This window comes from Anopheles stephensi, chromosome X (genome assembly GCF_013141755.1).
Source record: "Anopheles stephensi strain Indian chromosome X, UCI_ANSTEP_V1.0, whole genome shotgun sequence".
NCBI classification, from domain to species: domain Eukaryota; kingdom Metazoa; phylum Arthropoda; class Insecta; order Diptera; family Culicidae; genus Anopheles; species Anopheles stephensi.
In genome coordinates, this window is record NC_050201.1 from 13,413,765 (window position 1) to 13,432,713 (window position 18,949).

Below are 18,949 nucleotides of genomic sequence, written 5' to 3' on the forward strand. Positions count from 1 at the left end.
CGCTCAGGATTCCCGTTCTGCTGCAAATGTATGTGTCGTGCACACTGTTCTGTGTTATCTCTTCTGTTCTTTGTCCTTGCCAGACGGTTGCTTGGTGGTATAATTTGCGGGAAGAATTTTGGAGGCGACGAGGGGGTTTCCTCTTCTTTTTTTACTTTCGCTTACTGTGTGTTTCTTTTACACTTTTACAGTGGCTGCTTACTTTAATTTAATTTTAAACCGCCCCTCGGCGAAAAAACGAAGCGCGGAATCATGATCCGGTCTCGACTCCGGCGGCGGAGCGCTCCGGGCAGAGCTGAATCCGGCAAATGGTCTGATCAGCCCATCCCTACATCAGGGGAGGAAGGATGGAACAGATTACGGTTGACAAAAAGAAGGAAGAGAAGAGGGGACTGAGAACCCTTCCTTGTGGGACTCCAGACAAACAGGGAAAGCAGGAAGAAGAGGAGAGACCAATCTTAACAACACAATTACGCAAGGATTGATAAGAGCGCAGCCATGACACTCAATCCTGGGAGAAGCTCAACTTCCTAGGCTTTGCTAACAAAAGCGCATGGCATACCGGATCGAACGCTGCCCGGATGTCAGTGTAAATGGCGTCGACTTGGTTACCAGCATCTTCTTCTTCTTCTTCTTCTTTGGCACTAACAACCTCGAGAAGTCTCGACCTGCCATTTTCTGGCTTCCTGGGACTTGATTTTACCCGTTGAATAGTAGTCAGCCTTACGTACGGGGAGGCGGTCTGGATGGGATTTGAACCCCGGCCCTGCTGTGTGAAGACTGGCGCCGCTGTCGCCTCGGCCACCGGACCGCCCCGGTTACCAGCATCAAGCTGACTCATAATTTTGGAAACAAAGCACAGTAAGTTCGATGAGGAAGACCTGTTCGAGCATAAATCCATGTCCATCACTTAAAGAAAATTGGTGGATAAATGACTGATTGCGCCGAGGGGGCTTTACAGACACAATGGAGTTCGTGGTAGAAGAACGCGCAAGCGGTTGGATGTACCTGGGAATGGCCGCCAGGAGGGTAGGCGAGTCAATGTTGGCAAGAAGCATATCGGGGTATGGAGGAGAAACAGTACTGGTGGTGGATGGCGATTCCTGCAAACTGCTGCTGGAACTCCCTCGCCAACCTATCCATCGGTCAAACGACGCTGGCGTACTCCGAAACAGGACGGACCCAGCAGCAGTACAACGCCTTCAAGCACAGTGGGCTCAAAAGACAGTTTGTCGTCGAGCCACACACACCCACTCTGGTCCTTTACCGTGGAGTGACTCGTGGCAACAACTCACCAACCACCAGCTTCCTCCGATCATCCCATCCAGCCGCCGGGGAACACGTCCCTGGTACCATAGCACTCCTGCCATAGACTGGGAACTGAAACAAACTCGCCGGGGAACCGGAAAAAGCAGCCACATCGCCAATACCACCTTTACGCACCTGATCCGGACCAAATACCATCACCACATCTACACAGACGGCTCCGTTAGTCGGAAGTCAGCCATTCCCGCCTTGACAACTGCGCCATCAAGCTCCCTAACCACCAAAAAAGCAAAAGCCATCCAACTTGCCGTCGACGAAGGATTTCGGTCGGTCATCTTCACCGACAGTACCAGTGTTCTGACCGCCCTCGAACACGGCTTCTCTAAAGACCCTCACTTCCAGATCCTTGACGATATCCCCTCATCACCTGCAATAGTTTTATGTTGCATTTCGGGTCATTCCGGAATCGACTCCGGTCGGCTCCGTCCAACCGAACCACACAGCACTCTTTCGCACCGAGACGCCATCCGCTTCACTAACGCAATAGTCGCTCAACATTGGAACACCACCTGGCACAACCTAGATCTTTCCACAAAACTTCGCTCCATGAAGTATCCCGATTCCAGCCAAATCCAACGAGTCCTTTCCCGGCTTCGCATTGGTCACACCCGCCTGACCCACTCCTACCTTCTCGACAGATCCAGTCCTCCACTTTGCAGCTTCTGTGGCGTCGACATTACCGTCCGCCACATCCTTACCGATTGCGAAGGACACACCGACACCAACGCCCAACTTGATACCGACCCCGACAAACAACAGCAGAACCGCCTCATCCGATTTTTACACATCAGCAACCTGTACCGCGAACTAGCACAATAGTTTCCATATTACAAAAAGAATAATAGTTAAGCAATAGTTTTTACCACACATATGTAACAATAGACAGGAAAGAGGCGAATGAAGTCTCAGAAGACCCAAAGCCTCTATAAATAAACGAACAAAAAAGAGTGACTCGTGGGAGTGGTAAGCCACAGAGCAGGTAGCTATATAGCTGCTTACCATGAGATTACCATGAGCTTTGAAGGGAAAGGAAGTTGTTTCGTAGCTCAACCAATTTCGGATCGCTCTTCAATGTACTGCTCTGGTGGGGTTTCACTTTAAGACTAATTACAATACATTCAGGTACTGCTTACCTACTAATATGCCCTACTGATAATTACTGCTTACCAATACTAATATGCCCTAACTGCTATAAAATATTCTAATTCATCGCAATACATGCCTTCTTATTGCCTACTCATAGGCGCATTCCCAAACAGAAGTCTTGAGACGAAGACCACAGGTAAGATAGAACTTGCCATCGGTGGCATACAAGGGAGAGAGGGACCTGATGCAGTCCGAGATGAAAAGAGAAAACACCGAAGGATTGAAGACGCTACCCTGAGGAACCTCTGGCTTATCTACGAAAGGATCGGAACGCACACCGTCAACCCTTGCCCGTGTAAAGTGCGGACCTTTACAAACTAACGGAAGAAGGGAAGAAGTGGACCACCGAAACCTTTCAAGCGTTCAAGGGGTGGGATGTAAATTGGCAACGAGCAGTATCGAAAGTGAAGAATGAATAGAGTTGAATATACCAGGGAGAAGAAGAGAAGCCAATAACCTTACTCGCCACCGGTTCTCGGAGATGATTCTCGATCTTCGAGATTTCGGATCTGTGTCACTCTCTCCCTCCGCATATTACTCAACCGCAAACCAACCGCAGGAAAATGTGCAGGAAAATTCACAATAGCTATTTTATTGAAGCACGTATAATCGATCCCCTTCACTGCCTTTTCTGGCTTGCCACACCCGCGTACGGCTGAGCACCGCCCGTATCCCGATCCGCCTATATATACCACCGATTGGTGTGGTAGGGTAAGCACGAGAGTACAGGCGGTGCGCCAGAGCACGCTAATCGGTGGCAGATCGCACAGCAGTTCAGCAGCAGAGGGAAACAAGCGCGAAGATAGGGATGTTTTCCGTAACAGAAGATGCGTCGCTGTCTAGACGCAATTGCGAGTAGCGAATTACTTCGTCGGTACGTAGGTGGCAACCAGGGCCGATCGTGGCGACAACGGTACAGCGTCCACCGGTACCTTAGTCCTGGGGGGAAAGAAAAACGATTTGTGTTGCAGGTGAAACTGGACGGCGTAAATGAAGGACGACTTACTTCACACCAACGTTCGGGACGGCATAGTTCTGGCTGGTCAGTACGACCGTCAGCTCACTGCCGATACCGTCGATACCGCTGAAGTCGAGCGTACGCTGTTCGGCTTGGGCGAGATTCAGCACGACAAAGTATCCCGGATTGCCGGACTTTAGCCTACGGAAGCAGGGAGGAATGCGATTAGGTCAATCATCTGTGTTTTGGGGGGCTTAAAATCGAGATCCACAAACGGTACTGTTAGACAAGGGAGAATCACTTACATATAGCTGTTTCCGAGCGGTACGAGGATGTTAGTATAAGCGTGTAAGTGTGTGTTAGCAATTCGTGGCAGATGAGAGGAGCAATTTACAGATAGATGAAATACGTTATACATGGATTGGTTAGTAGTGTCTAAGTAATAGTGCGTAACGCTTCTTACCGTGTGTAGGCGATCGCCGAAGCATTCGCATCGTTGTACACGTTGAACAGCCCGTGCTGGAAGGAAGGTGTCGCCCGGAACTTTTCCAACGTTTCCACACTCTCGTGCGACACGTTGCCGTTGGTGAGCACGTCGAGCGGGAAGACCGGCACACCGGGCAGCAGGAAGTGGAACACGCTGTACTCCGACGCTGGCACGTGCTCCAACGATGCACGGTTGTAGCGCAGCTGCAGCCAAGGTTTGTCCGATTCGCCCAGCGCCTTATATCCATTTATCGTCCGGTACGCGTTCTCGATATCGTGCCGCAGCTTGCGCGCCACATCCGGACCACTCTCTTCGCGCAGATCAAACTCAATGTTGCCGTACAGTGGGGCATCGATCGGTAGCGTACCGTTGGTGGCAAACACTTCCGGTCGCAGGATGTCCTCGGTCACGGACAGGAACGCATCGCCGCCCGTTTCGGTGTGCACCAGGTCGGCGAGCTCGTGGAACAGTTCGCCCAAACCCTCGCGGTAAGTCGTTTCCTTGTGCGCCCAGAAGCCGTAATCGGTGTGCGTGAGCGATTTGTCCGCCTCCTCGAGATTCATCGGCGATTCGTTGCCTCCGTCGCGGTTGATCAGCAGATGTTTCGCGTTCGCCAACCGGACCCCGCGCACGCCGAGCTCGAGCAGTGCGCGCAGCGTCGCCTTCAGCTTGTCGCGGGCCACCGGTTCGCCGAGCTGCAGATCGTACCGGTCCGGGCCGAACTGGGACAGCACGTACTGGTTGTTGGAGGCGTTCTTCCAAGCGCTACCCTCCTCGGCAATGGACAGCCAGTTCGGTGGCTTCAGGCCCGGTTCGCGCCATACGAATGCCGCATGGGCGGCACTGTCCGGCTGCCGGAGCGCTTCCTGGAACAGCGCATCGTCCTTGGTGACAAAGTTGGGCGTAATGTCTACCACCACCTTAATGTTCTTCGTGCTGAAAAGAAAGCACGAGCCGAAGAGTGAGTACCCCGGGGCCCGGTTTGCGTTAATTGAAATCCCTAACTGACGCGACACGGGGGTCGGGAAGGAATGCGTCTGTTGAAGGTCGAATTGATTAGCAGCCACTTACCCGAACGTGCTGACCAGTTGCTTTACCTTGCCCTGTACGGCAGCGGTATGGATGAGGTAGGTTTCGTCGGCGGGCAGCTGATAGATCACACCCTTTGCCCCGTACCGCTCGACCTCGGGCAGCTGCTCCGCGTACTGGTCACCGGTCAGCTCGACCAGTGGACCCTCCTGCCACCAGGTTAGCGGGACCGGTGCGGCACACTTCGGTGCGTCGTAGATGATGTAGAACGAACCGAGCAACATCGCACCCCACAAGGCCCAGAACAGTACGAACAGCAGCCAGCGCAAACGTACCCAGAACGGATCGTTCGCGTACTTCATCAGCTCTTCCTTCGTCATGCCGGTGAGCGCTTGCTGCAGAGTGGAAGACAAATGTGTCCCAAAAAATCGATTAAACCACGTCAGATACCACCACGTCGCGATACACCGAGTAGCAGGAAAGCGCAACAAAACCTTTCGACACCAAGACGACTCCAACGCGTCTAAGGGCAAGCGCACACGGGGTGTACTTAGGAAAGATTTCGTTTTCCCCCGTTTACCTTCCGGTGAGTACTTTTAGCGAGGGGTGTTAATTGATTGTGCTGCTGCCGCAGCTATTAGTACCTGGCTCTCCAGCTCCATGTCAATACGGGCGTCCCCATTCTGCGACGGGATAAACTTCACCTCCACCTCCTTCTGGGCGAGCTTGTCCTTCTCGGTCGGTTCGCCATCGCCCCGGACGGTCGGTGCATCCAGTCCGCCGCCGTTCAGCATACGCTCCTCCTCGCCATCCTTGGCACCGGTACCGTTTTCGCGCGGCATCCGTAGGCTGCTTTCCGTACGGGTTGTTGCTGTCGTCAAACCACCTGGGAGGGGGTAAGATTTTTAGAGACGATGTGCTTGCTTGAGATGGATTTAAATATAACCGGGCTTCGGACGTGAGCAGACGACGGTGCAACCTACGCACACGCACCCGGGACCGTGTTTGAGTGACAGTGTGACGTCATCGCATATCTCTTGCGTGCTTAGATACAGCGGGAACATTGTGGTGATAAAGCAATCAAGCAACTTGGTAACATTCTTGGGCGCACTCGGGGTGCTTTAGAAAACTACATCCTCAGGAGATCTTGGCCATGGCCATGCCATTTCTGGCTTGCTTGGATGAGATTACTACCGTACGCATGGTTAGGATTTATGATTGAATTATGTGCAATAGGCTTCGAATTACTACAATTCGCAACGGGAAAAGCAAACAATCTTGCTTCTAAACTCAAGCTGATGCAATACAGCATCATCATTGTTGGTTAGGAGAAGTTATCGTCATGTGACACATGCCCAATATGGTTAATGGTTTCTCTTGGAACCGTGTGCGTGTGCGTGTGTATTTGCACATTCCACGATTCTAGGTTCTAGGTCGCCCACAGCAACTTTAGCTTACAACGGTCTCTACCGAATCATGCATCATGCAAATAAAAAAGCAAATACCAACCGTCAAACCCGTTCCTGTTAACGTCCGGTTCGCCTAGCTTCCTGTAACTTTCTTTGCGTTCACTCTCAGCTCGCAGCGCTTGGGTCGCCGACTGCTGCCTAACGCCTTCGATATCTAGCTTCGTACTATTGCGAACGCTTTCATCCATCGCGTTAGATGCTAGCGCACGGCAGCCAGGTGTAATGCGCGTAAGCGGGAACGCACCAGCACGATTTGGAATCGATGCAATCGAATATCGCTGGCGCGACAAAGATGGCACGATTCGGGTGGGACAAATAGAAATAGATACGCGTCGTGAGTGTGTGTGCGCGCGCGCGTACCCGATCGTGCCCCCTCCGGTATCTATGTGTACGAATTGATGACGTCTACGATCTCTGTTCAATGTGTGTGCTGTTGCTAGGTTCGGAAATGTGTGGGAGAGGGCGAATACACGCGCACAGGAGGGTAGAATAGAAAATGTTTCAACACACGCACAATCCCAAACCACAGTCTGGAAAAAGTGAGGACGTGGGATATTGTGTTGCTAGGGCTTTGCGCATTCGTAAAGCCCTTTCTCTTTCTACCCTCGTTCATTGCGTTCATTTCGTCTCTTTCCCGTATGATGAGTTTCTGGCTAGCAACCGGACATAGGCTATCAAGGCAAAGCAAAATGGCCGAATATCATGTTCACATATACTTACGGGCAAATCAGCTTGCTCCGTGTAGCATCTTTTAATCCCATTCATTGTCCCTGAATCTTGTTTAAGTGACTTTGGGAGTGATAAGAAAATAGTTTAATTGTTTCATTTTCTTTGTTTCGATCATTAACATAAAGGTGCAAAGACGAGTTAAGAGATTACCACTTTAACGGATTTTTTTAAATCACCGAATGTTATAAGTCAATTGAATGTTAACAACTAAATTTTAGTACAAATATTTTTTATTCACCTAAATTTCGTGTTTTTATCTTTTATTTTATGCATTTTTAATAATTAAATGTTAAAAATTTTTATTCCACATAGTTAACGGTGAAATTTAAAAACAAAACGCTCACGTTCACATTGCCACGAACTGTCACTTTGAACGCTTGGTTTTGCTGCATGGGCACACCCGTCTGGCATTCTTCGTTTGGGTGTGACTGTCTAAAACGTCAAACACAATCCGAGGAGCTGTTTACGAATCTCGCTCAACCGTATATTTGCTTTGTTTTTCTTTTGTGTGTACCATTTTCACGGTTTTGGGCACGCTTTTCCATCGGTATCTCGGTTCGTTCGGTCCCACTGCAAACATTGCCTCGGTACAAAATACTATGGATTATTCGAAGCTATTCCCGCTGGCCGTGCTGCTGCTGCTGATTGGGCTTACGGGCGAATGTGAGTCAACAATCGTCCTTGATACGGTATCCTTTCGGCTGCTAATAAGTTGGCTTTTTCTTCCCTGTAGGTTCCGCGCACGAGTGCTACGTGTGCTCGAACCAAACCGGTAACACGGAAAAGTGTCTCAATACTGTAAAGATCTGCCAGCAGGGCGAGGACGCGTGTCTGACCGAGATCCGGTGGGGCAGCACACCGTACTTTTCGCTCGGCGCCCAGAAACAGTTCTACGTCTCGAAACGGTGCGCCAAGAAGGAGATTTGCCAGCGTATCCGCACCAAACATATGCCGTACTGTACGCACATCTGGTACGAGGATTGGACTTGTTCCGCCTGTTGCCTGGGCGATCGGTGCAACTACTATGTGATCGTGAGTGGAGTGCCAGTAGAGGGCTGTGGGCACCGTCTAAACCGTCTAACGAAAATTGTTCTATTTTTCAGAGTGCCGCACCCACGGTAACGCTATCCGCGCTGCTCGGTACGGTGGTCGCGCTCGGTGTGTTGCTGCGCAGCATTATAAGCAGCTGAGTGGCACAGGCCACGAGAGGCAGTATTTAGCAGTAAGTTTTCCCAACGCACAGTCTGGCTAATTATGATTGGTGTTTTGCATAGCGCGCGCGTCGTGATACGATACGATGAGCTGTAATACGGCTGCATTCGACGGGGGACTTTTTTCTATAATCTTTCCTTTCTCATATACATTCCAAACTCAAGTCTTTACCACCCACTGCGTTTTACCTATTTGCAAAAAAAAAAAACATCATATTGTAATTGGTTGGAAAATGCGTCTTTTCGAACGGCGTCGCAGAAGCAAACAATCGTGCCTCTAGTAGTATTTAGCAACAAGTATTGACAGCCGTATCCGCCGGGGCCAGCCAAATGCATCGAAGTTGAGCCCCGCCCGGAAATGGTGGTATGTAAAACGAATCCGTCCAACTATTTTTACATAACGCATCAACTCTCACTGTTTACACAGACCATCAGATATAGCTGTTGAAATATATACAAAACCAATGTAATATAAGGAGCGAAGTTTAATCGAAGTGCTTTAGCCTAATGATGATATCACACGGATGAAAGACTAATCTGCATCCAAAGTCTGTTGCTTTCTAAAGGAAAAAAACGGTCCTTAAGGTTGCCTGTTTCACGCCTAGTAGAATTTCGAACATAAATTGAAGATGATAAAAATTAACTTCAAATTTCTCTTTATCGAATTTTATTTTATTTATTTTAATTATATTTCAAGTTAGACGGCTTGACGCCGTATTGACTTATCGAATTTTAGTTAAAAAAGTTTTTCATTGATGATTTATTAATTTTCCCACGGTAACTGCAAGAACAAAACAGTAAAGGTATAAAAGGTTTGCAACATAATTAAATTATGTGTGTTTCGCTCTCGCTCTCCCTTGTTAAAACCACAACCGCAACCGATACGGATGCCAAATATGTCTCCATTTGCCACCGGCTCGTCATCCGAACGCATTCAACGGACATGTTTTACGGTCAGCAACGGTGGAGACGACAACACATTCCGCCGCCACTGTGCTGTCCTACATAAATGGCTTTACGGCTAGCAGGCAGGTCTCTGCTCATGACCCTGTCCGCGAACGATTTAATAACTCCATTACATTTCATTCATCTCCCGGTGTAACTTATTCCGGCCAATGTAAGCTGCGTTACCGAGAAGCCGATTGAACCAGGGGTGAAAAAAATGAACCAGACACCCAAGTAGACCCGCATAAAGAGACAGGTGGCGCAGATATGTATCTCATCCCCCCCCACCCCTGCTCTTTCCCACCCTCGTCACCCCCCTCTCCCGCTCCCTAGGTTACAGGTGGTAAATCATCAAACCCTCCCCATTCCAGTGCACCTGAACTTGCTCGGTGTCTATTACGGTGCCCAGTGTCTAGACATGCTCGAACGCTAATTATCATTTAAACAAACATACCACATACATTACTGTCTGGCACGGCTGTCCGTCTGTCCAGGTGTGTATGCCTTCGGCAATGATCATGATCATGAGCTCTAATGATCGGAGCGCTCAGACGCGGACCGCCATTGAGCATTGACCCTCCCACCTAACCAGCAGCGCTGGGTCATGCACGGGAAGCGCGGTTAGGGTGGGAAAGGCTCGATCGAAGAAGCTGATCAAGCACACTTAAACGGTTTACCGCGTCACCCTTACGGTCCAACCTGGCAGGAGATTAAATTATAACACTATTATTTTCATATTAACCCCGCATCAATCCCCCGAGGGCGGATGGTGTAAATGGTCGTCTAATCGTACACAAGTGGTAGGGGGGGTGGGGGTGGGAAGCGATGCATACATTGTAGCGTAATGTTTGAAGGCTCGGTGCATAATTGCTGCCGGAGGGTGCTACGTTTCTTTTGCAATTTATTTTAAAAAGATCCGTCGATTGAACTTGATAAGATTACTTATCGGGGTACAGAGGAGAGACGAAAGGCGAGGGGCGGAAGGAAGAAAAGAAGAGGTGTGAAATTGGAGGATGGGAAATCCTTTGATGTGATCTGGATATAGATCTGGAGTTTGGGTTTCAATTCAGTTAAAGTCCAGAACTTCATAAAGAATCCCTGAACCCTTTAGATATCCAAGTCCTTCCACAGTGAGCGAGTAGGACTCGGGAGTGGCATAAGAGTGCTCCAAAGAAGATCGTATATATCCAAGGTTTGGGGGGTTTTAAGACACAGAGGCATTTTTGTAGAACTCGGGATATTGAGCCCAGTCTCTCCTTCTTCTGGCTATACTAACTCGAAAGGTCTCGGCTAGCGATTATCTGCCATTCTTGACTAACTTTACCCTAGACAGGCAGTCTGGGGCGTACGGGGAGACAATCCGTGATGGGTTCTGCCGCTACCGAGTCTACCACTGGGCCCAACCTAATGAGTCTCTAAGAATGCACAACTAACTTGGAATTTTGAAGGAAGAACTTTGAATCTACATCTACAGCACCACGAACCGCATAAGTCTAGAACACCCTTTTTCCGATCTCTTAGATCTCGTTCCTCTGTTTTGTCTAGAACACCCATTCTTGGATAAATTTGCCTTGATAAGGAATCAAGGTCATACGATTGCGAGATAGATAGGGCAAGAGTTTGTAGAGCACTGGGAGTTGGGCCGAAAAGACAACATTACATCAAGATCAAGGGACTATAGAAGGGAATATTTGTAAGGCTTCGAGGGACATTTAGGAGAAGCTTGCCTCATTCATCCATTGTGAAACCACGAGAGCTTTTAAAACTTAATTAAACATTGATTAAATCTGCTCCTGAGAGAGAGAGAGAGAGAGAGAGAGAGAGAGAGAGAGAGAGAGAGAGAGAGAGAGAAAGAAGTCACAGCCTGCCAATTTATGGCTTTCTTGACATGGTCATAGCCAGTGGTGCATCACCAGAACCATTTGAAGTTGTCTTGATGGAATGGATGTTGGGAGCCCCCTATCTGCAGAAAAGGGAGGGAATCTCTTTCGAAAATCCAGGTATATAAGCCAGTGACAATTAGGTGATATCTTAGGTCTGTCCTTGCACCAACTGGAATAAGGTGTTCCTCCTGGAGACCGACCTCTTAAACTTAGGCACACCCTAAAATTCGAGACCTTTAATACGAAGTCCTAAAACGAGGTTCCGATGGTGCCTTTCTTCACCCAGCAGAATCGGGGATCAAATCCAATCCGAACTCCGTTTCCCTGTAGTGAGGTCTGACTGTCCAACTAGGTGGTATCTGGTGGTATTAAATGGCCGTCATGACCACGCAGGTCTTAAAGCCAAGAAAAAGAAGAGCTTAGAGAATATAGTAGAACACAAGAGGTACCTAAATATTGGTATCTTCTTTCCGTTTCCTTGGTGCTACAACCCTGAAAGCCTACTTTTTGGCTTGAGGTATGAGGAGATGGTCGGGCTACGACTAGACACCATCGGCAAAACGAAATAAATAATGGAGAGTCTTGAGAAAATATTCGAACAACAGACATCAAAGATCGCATAGGCCACCGAAACAAGACTAAGGCTAATAGGCATCCTTCTCAAGGGTTAGTCAGAAAAGTAGGGCATGCGGGACACGATCAAATTCCAGCTATCAACATGATCCGATAATATTGTTTGCATATTTACCCCCACACACACACACTAATAGGCCGCGATAAGAGCAAAACGATCCAAAAAATGAGGTTAAGTTTGTAGGGTTTTAAATCTTATTGCACGTCCGCCCAAAAAAAAACGGCACATCATTAGCATAGGCAGCCGACGAGCGCAACTTGTTTCGTCTTATCTAATTGGGTGTTTCGAGGGAGGGTACGCAGTCTACGACTACGGATCAGCGCGATAAGCGCCCCTTGACCACAGACAGACGCCATTCTCTGTGGGGCGATAAAACACCCCCAAAAAATAAATCATGTCCAGTTTGTCCTAGTTCCGCTGGCCCGCACAGCTTCAAACCTGTTCCGCAACGCACTTGGTGGTTTGAGAATAAAAAAAAACATAGTTTTCAAACGAACTGCTTTTTTTGTGTCTTACCAGACACTCTTTCAAAAGTGTCAATCAATCATCGACGGTCTCAAATGCGGACTCAATCGATTGTACTGCCCAAAATAATGGCTACCACCACCACCATCTCCATCTGTTTTCGTGAACTTCGGCTGCTGCGTAGTGAATAGTGGATAGGGGAAGGGGGAACTGGTGGTTTTTGAGCGATGTACCGCTCTTCGTGACCTAGGTTAGTTAATGAATAATCTATCCGACACCGCGCAAGTAGATTGCCTTGTCGCGCGCGGCACCGGTAGAAGAAACATGGCCGAACATATGCAAATGAGCGCGTGATCGGTTTCGCGATTCGTGCGCGGCGAGCGGAGATTCAATTTCCGAACCTTCAAGAATTGGTTTGGAGCTGAGGAGCTGCTCACAGAAGTAAGTTAGAAATCCGGGTCCGATAAGCCGGTGTGGTGTTTGTTTCTGTATGCGGTTTATGTGTAAAGTAATTAAAGCAAAACACACGCCGTAAAGGGTGCTATTTGGAGCAGCGCGCGCTACACGCCGACGAGACATGGCTGCCAGACACACGGCGGAGGGCTTTTTAACATCCGGTCATCATAGTATGCACAGGCTTTGTGCGCGCGGCGTACCTCTAGGCGTATTGGTTTAAGATTTATTTGATTGTGGTGTTTCTCGCCACAGCTCCCAAACCGGGAGAGGTGATAAATAATGCCATCAGCTTCAACAATAAAACTGTGTACGTGTGTCGGTGTCCGCCACCGGTCGCTCAATCCTTCAGCACCAGCGGCAGCACGACGAGCGGTGGCACGTAGGCCGGATTCTCCGCGTACAGCGTCCAGGTGCGCTTGATGCAGTCGATAATGCCGACGCAGATCGTTTTCACCTTCTGGTTTTTGCCATGGTCCCGGAACACCTTGTGCTCCTTGGCGGTCATGTCGCTCAGCATCCGCACCACGTCGTCCAGCGTTTTGGGCGGCGGAAACTTGGCGAACGTGTTCATCCGCTCGACGCTCGACTCGATGATCAGGCCGGACACTTCCGGCACCGGCAGCCGCTGGTAGCTGTTCACGTGGATGATGTGCTCGCCCGGGCTGGCGGTCAGGATGTTCAGCTGCGATTCGTTCCCGTTCGTGGCCGGTCCCATTTCCGCGTTGTGAAACAACCGATCGCCCTCCTGCCTGTAAGCGCAGGAGTCGTCATTAAGCCGGTGTTGGATGCCCCCCCCCCCCCCCCTGATGAACTCACCTCAGGAATGTCATATTGATCGAGCAACCGTCCGCCGCCCCGACGCCATGATCGCGCAATATTTCCTGCGCCTGTACGAAGTTCTCCGCCGCCAGTAGGGCACGCGTGATAAAGTGACGTGCTGGCAAGAATGGACAGAAACGGTTTTTTAATCGCCCTATAGGAAAACAACAACAACCGCCGGGAAGCCCTTACGCGTTTTACCGCCGACGAGCGTCTTCGCGCTGAGCGTGTTGATCGAGAAGACCAGCCCGTGATGGTTCGCGTTCATCGTGTAGCCGGGCAGATGGCCGGCGTAGCAGAGGGAGGTAAACCGTTCCTCCACCACCTTGTGCTTGCCTTCCGGCGTCTCGGAGATGATGTGCGCGGACACGAAGTAGAAGTGGTTCAGTACCTCGGACAGCGCATCTTCCGTGTGTCCCAGCACCACCTGTCCAAAAGCAGTAAAACATGGCGGATGATTAGAGCCGGCAGCGAGCACGTGCGTGCTCCGATACTTACACAGTCCGGTTCATTGACACAGATGGTGGAGCAGCCGATCGGTTGATTGTTACCGTCCTGTGCACCGCAGATGACATCGTCTATGTGCAGCAGAAACAGCTGCAAAGGAACGGTGGATGGTTATGGCACTTTTTTGTACGCTTGTTTGTTTCCGTCCAAACCAGACGGAGACCTGGATAAGCTTATAAGAGGATAATAACAAGCGCAGGTCGGGAAGGAGTCACCGTGTAGTAACCTCTTTGCAAATAGGCTTATAAGAACAGCCGCTAATGAGATTACCCAGCGATGCCTACAGTGCCTGTGTGACTAATAAGATTAGCTCAGGAAGTGTGTCGGCGTAGGCCATAACTTTGGCTGTGTTATTTTACATAATGACGGTTGGCGAAGAATAGATCGCCCGTACCCGGCTAGTAATTACCTTGTAAAAGTCCACCTTCGCCCCATCCGCAATACCCTGCAGCTCCCGGATGTACTGCGGGAACGACCTGTTTACGTTTTCGTACGTGTCAACGTAGATTTTACCTGTTCAGGACGGAGGGGGGGGGGGGGGGAAGGATTGCAGATGATTTCTGACTCGTTGGGCGATCGCTCGTGTACTATACTTACGGCCTTTTTCGGTGTTGAACAGCGGAATGTAGGTTTCGTTCAGTGTGTTCGATTTCTCCAGAAAGCTGTGAATAATGGATGCGAATGTACGGCCCTGTTGGTGAGAGAATAGGTAGCATTAGATATAGCAAACTAAGGACTAAGTAATACTACATCCAGATCTTATGGGATATTAGAACCGCTCGTTGGGTGAGATTCTTCTCCCCGAAAGTTCCACCTCGTGCTATTCTTTCTCCTGCTCACAGCAGAGCTTATCTTTAGCGACAACACTTCAGCTCCAGGTATCTCTCACTCCAAGTGTGCAAGTGATCCATCAAGCGATCGTCGAGGGATTGATTGAGCACCCTTGGCATCTTATCTTGTGCAGTGCACTGCTGAGGTCTCTCGTTGCTGCACGCGCGTTAGAAGTAACACCGTCCCCAGATGATGATGGCTTAATCGCCGAAGCCAGCATGTGGTGTAAATTAGCACACTAAAACTGCCTGGGCCCCATTTGCTGGTGTGCCAGATAGATTCGCAACACGTGGCTTCTCGGCGATACTTACCACATCGAACCCAACCGTGTAGTGGGTGCCGCGTGTGTACAGTATAGGGATGGCATCCCGACGCTCCAGATCGGCCATTGCGGTGGAGGATGTTGATTGAAGGTGGATTGGGATTGATCCTCAACGCGTCTCGTTGGCGTCTCGTTGGCGCCTGCTCTGGTACGCTCTGGTCTGGTCACTGACGCACTAGTCACACACACACAGCACTAAAAGGGAGCTGGCACACGATAAGATAACACAAGAGACAAGGTGGCGCCTTCGTCGGGAAACCTAACGCAAGAGCAAATCACTGTGTGTCTGGAGGAGGCACACTGCGTTAGAGCTACGGAGTGGTAGAATTTGTGTACCCGTTTGCGACTCTCACCGAACGGTAACTGGTGGTCTAGTTATGTTTCCGTCCTGTTTATAAATATTCTACCCGAACCGATGATGGTGTGCCGTACCAGTGTGCCGCCTCCTCCGTCGTGCACAGCACGCTGCTGAGTGTCGCCGCCCGCCATCTCCATCGCCCCTGTGCTTGTCTCGGGTGCCCATGATCGGCCCTATCGCAAAACACTCACACCTTGCAGTAACAACACACAACAGTCGTCTCAACTATCTGCCCATCGTCACCGCCATCGAACAACCGCGACGACCAACCGCGGTAATGGCGGTGGTGGTGGTCTAACCGGGCACGACAGTACCGGACGACGACGACACGGTACATGATTAGCTGCGAAAGAAGCGCCCGTCTCCTGCCTTCCGTGCAGCGGAGAGAAAAAAAAAACACAAAACTGGAGCCTCCTTAAATGAGTGGGAGGGGGGAGGGGGTGGGGAGAGCGCGCTCTAGCAGCAAAGAACTCTGCGCGCGCGCCTGCAGAGAGAAGAACACGGCATGGCCAGAGGAGTAAATTAGTCACCTGTCGCAAAACGGAAGGAAGGAAGGGGGGAGGTCCAAGAAATGCATTCGGTGCCGTTCGGTACACTCGAACGCCCGCCATTATGTGGTTGGTGTTGTTGGCGCGAAAGAGAACCCGAGAACCAACATGGCGGAAGCGTGGTGGTAGTATAAAACCGTCGTTTGATGCTGTGTTCTTCCTTCCACCGAGCTGCACGAAGCTCAAGTGAGTTGGGGAAGGAAGGGTGGGAGGGAAGTGGGGAGGGGGGATTCGATCGAAACCGATTGCCGAGCCTCGCACCGCGCTAGCCATCGTCGGGTCAGTCGCAGAGACCGATTGCGTGCCGATCCGTTCGCTTCCCTGACCTTACATAATGAGGCACGACCGTCTCCGGGTCTCCGGACTCCGTACGGCAGGTAGGTTGGTACCAGATTAAGAACGTGTGACGTCAGGTGCATGGTTTTAGGTTTGGAAAGGGCGACAACGTATGCAAATGACCTCCAACTGCTCCAAACTTCCCACCCCTAAAATGGCCACGGAGGACATATCCAATACTTCGGAGTCCGTTTTCGAAGGGATTGAAGATTATCGATCGCTCTCTCTCTCTCTCTCTGAGTGTGATGTGTGCCTGTCAGGGCTTATCGGGCGGCAGGCTTCAAAGAACCTTGACCACATCTCAGCAACTCGACACGACACACACACACCCCAGGTGCAATTAACACAGACCCACATCCTCAGCAGAATTAGACGAAAGCAGCACAAACTGGGTCACGACGCTTCGTCACGGCGCGAAGATGCGCTTGCAAAATTTCCGTTCGGTCTCGGACATCTCTCCAACGTTCGAGAAGTAAAACCACAACCAAATTTTGGGGGTCTTTTCGCGGTTGCTTGCTGCTCGCTGTGTTTTTGTGCCTACCATCTTGATAAACAAATCTTGTGGTCAGACTTTTTTTTCTCTTCTCTTGAACGATTCATTATGTCCACTTCCGGTCACGCAAAACTCTTCCGAGGGGGAGGGCTTTTCGTTGCTGCACCCGGTACACGCCCGAATGCGAATTTTCACGGCACCTTGACACACCTGATTCGTGCTCGCTTCACCAGGCCTTTTGGCGCCATATTGCTTCCGCCCACGTGTGATTGACTGGATCTTGCACAGATTTGCAACACGCACACTCGGTTGCTTCGTGCACCATTAACCTATTTAAACCACGAAACCTAACGCGAGAGACCTTGCGGTTCCCGATATGCTTAGGGGAACTCGGAACGCCATTTATCACACTCCTTGCGACATGCTGGCGTCAGGATTCTAAGGAAGGTTCGTGCGTCCTAATGCACCATTTTCCCTTCATCACGAATTTGCGTGGCGTCGGATCGTCCTGCACGCCACCGTGCAAATAGCACACGCACCTCAACCTAACCCAGACCAAGAGAGGTCATGGTTTTCCGGTTCCGGTTCCACTTGCCCGGAACCGCCACATTTCACCTTACCGCTTTTTTTTTCTTGGGACGCTAAACATTATTGCCATGCACGACCACGACCAGCTCAATGTCAAGACGAATGGATTCTCTGCTCTGGCGAGGCGGTCGGTCGGTCGAGGTATCACGACATCACGCAGAAACACCCGCACCGGAATTGGCTTTTAAAGTTTAACGGCTGCTGGAGGTTTCTTTTTTTTTGTTGTTTTGTTGCTTTGTTGGTTCCTATTCATTCTGTGTTCCTTCACTAGCTTAAAGATTGGGCCCACATCTATTAACGAAATTCCGTGATCGCGCTGCTCAAACACAAATGGCCAAGACCCATAAAATGCAGAGTTTGATGATCTCATTAATTTAGTTCGCGTTGTGTGGTTTTTTTCTTCATCTTTTCCTCGGCGTTCATTTCAGTTTCGATCACTCAAACCGAAATGCTGCAGAAAGAGAGAGAGAGAGAGAGGGACAAGAGGACAGAGGAGACAAGCTTAAATAGCTGGCGTTTTTAATGTACGCTGAAGCGTGAATTTGTCACTGCACACGACACAACAACAAGCGTTTTTTTGTTTGGGGCGATTGTTTATCGTTTTTTTGCTTAAACAGAAGCCACCCCGAATAGGCACACACCACCATAAATTTACTACTCCTCATAAACAGTTGGCTTGCACACACACACACACACGTAAACACAGAGTGGGGACAGGAAGGGTCTAATCTTAACTGCTTCCAGCGGCGAGCGTTAATGAAACCACCGTCAAGGTCGCTAAAAGCTTCACACTTCCCATTTAAGACAATGATTCGAACGCGGGCTTCAGCCTATTTCACTTCCTTTTGCACAGATCTTCGATTTGGCACGATTTGAGATTTTTTGCTGAGCACGCGGCCTAGCAGTGAGGGTGGGTGTGCTTTAAAGGGGAAGCTAGACGAAGCACTCGAAGTCGTCGGGCTCATCGGTGATGGGACACTCATTGGTAGGTGCACTCTTGGCGGAGAACCGATAGGGAAGATAATAACCTACCTCAATCGCTGCTCTCAACTTACCTAGCGTATCTGTGTATGTAGTTGATAAAACAACCGACTCCATGTTTAAAACTATACGCGACTTACAGGTTGTTACCCAGAACTGCGTATTACCAGCAGGATACAAACGGCGGCCATTTTGGACGAGGGGCTCCACTCTTCTGTGCTGGGTTTAGGCTGGAGTCACCGGTTCAGTTCGGGCTGCAACTAGCGGCCCTGCCAACAAGCACTGATTTACGCAGAGGTGATGTACAGGCTAGGTGACCGCACTCTTGAAGTCATCCAAAACTTCAACTACACTGATGTTGAGTTACGTGCAAGGGTGATGGCTGCCAACCAGGTCAATCCTTTTTCTTAATCGTTTATTTATAAAGG

General features: G+C 49.9%; 3 protein-coding genes across 4 annotated transcripts; 1 reads left to right on the top strand and 2 right to left on the bottom strand.

The window, feature by feature from the left end:
• Positions 1-3,036: 3,036 nt before the first annotated feature.
• On the bottom strand, positions 3,037-6,952 carry LOC118508961. 2 transcript variants are annotated; one of them, XM_036048899.1, is made up of 7 exons: positions 6,456-6,780; positions 5,591-5,832; positions 4,989-5,341; positions 3,894-4,853; positions 3,736-3,741; positions 3,479-3,631; positions 3,037-3,411 (listed from the first exon to the last, which is right to left on the bottom strand). In XM_036048899.1, exons 1-7 carry the CDS (start codon positions 6,601-6,603, stop codon positions 3,336-3,338), a joined length of 1,938 nt encoding a protein of 645 aa, XP_035904792.1. In that variant the 5' UTR covers positions 6,604-6,780; the 3' UTR covers positions 3,037-3,335. The 2 variants fall into 2 exon arrangements, with proteins under 2 accessions (XP_035904792.1, XP_035904801.1); XM_036048908.1 differs by lacking the exon at positions 3,736-3,741 and having other exon boundaries at positions 6,456-6,952.
• Positions 6,953-7,562: 610 nt separating this feature from the next.
• On the top strand, positions 7,563-8,833 carry LOC118508968. Its single transcript, XM_036048923.1, has 3 exons — positions 7,563-7,807; positions 7,878-8,176; positions 8,248-8,833. Exons 1-3 carry the CDS (start codon positions 7,744-7,746, stop codon positions 8,332-8,334), a joined length of 450 nt encoding a protein of 149 aa, XP_035904816.1. The 5' UTR covers positions 7,563-7,743; the 3' UTR covers positions 8,335-8,833.
• Positions 8,834-12,935: 4,102 nt separating this feature from the next.
• Positions 12,936-15,691, bottom strand: LOC118508969. Its single transcript, XM_036048938.1, has 7 exons — positions 15,207-15,691; positions 14,662-14,755; positions 14,474-14,577; positions 14,056-14,154; positions 13,750-13,984; positions 13,555-13,675; positions 12,936-13,487 (listed from the first exon to the last, which is right to left on the bottom strand). The coding sequence occupies exons 1-7, from the start codon at positions 15,282-15,284 to the stop codon at positions 13,076-13,078; spliced, it is 1,143 nt and encodes a 380-aa protein (XP_035904831.1). The 5' UTR covers positions 15,285-15,691; the 3' UTR covers positions 12,936-13,075.
• Between the last annotated feature and the right edge of the window lie 3,258 nt (positions 15,692-18,949).

Excerpts from the sequence above, each read along its gene's own strand:
- LOC118508968 (XM_036048923.1), top strand. The coding sequence starts at position 7,744 with ATGGATTATTCGAAGCTATTCCCGCTGGCCGTGCTGCTGCTGCTGATT. Across the intron at positions 7,808-7,877 it reads GATTGGGCTTACGGGCGAAT|GTTCCGCGCACGAGTGCTAC; the intron begins GTGAGTCAACAA and ends TCTTCCCTGTAG. Across the intron at positions 8,177-8,247 it reads GGTGCAACTACTATGTGATC|AGTGCCGCACCCACGGTAAC; the intron begins GTGAGTGGAGTG and ends TCTATTTTTCAG.
- LOC118508961 (XM_036048899.1), bottom strand. The coding sequence starts at position 6,603 with ATGGATGAAAGCGTTCGCAATAGTACGAAGCTAGATATCGAAGGCGTT. Across the intron at positions 5,833-6,455 it reads TAACAGGAACGGGTTTGACG|GTGGTTTGACGACAGCAACA; the intron begins GTTGGTATTTGC and ends ACCCCCTCCCAG. Across the intron at positions 4,854-4,988 it reads CAACTGGTCAGCACGTTCGG|CACGAAGAACATTAAGGTGG; the intron begins GTAAGTGGCTGC and ends CTTTCTTTTCAG.
- LOC118508969 (XM_036048938.1), bottom strand. The coding sequence starts at position 15,284 with ATGGCCGATCTGGAGCGTCGGGATGCCATCCCTATACTGTACACACGC. Across the intron at positions 14,155-14,473 it reads CGAAGGTGGACTTTTACAAG|CTGTTTCTGCTGCACATAGA; the intron begins GTAATTACTAGC and ends GTTCCTTTGCAG. Across the intron at positions 13,985-14,055 it reads GTGTCAATGAACCGGACTGT|GTGGTGCTGGGACACACGGA; the intron begins GTAAGTATCGGA and ends GCTTTTGGACAG.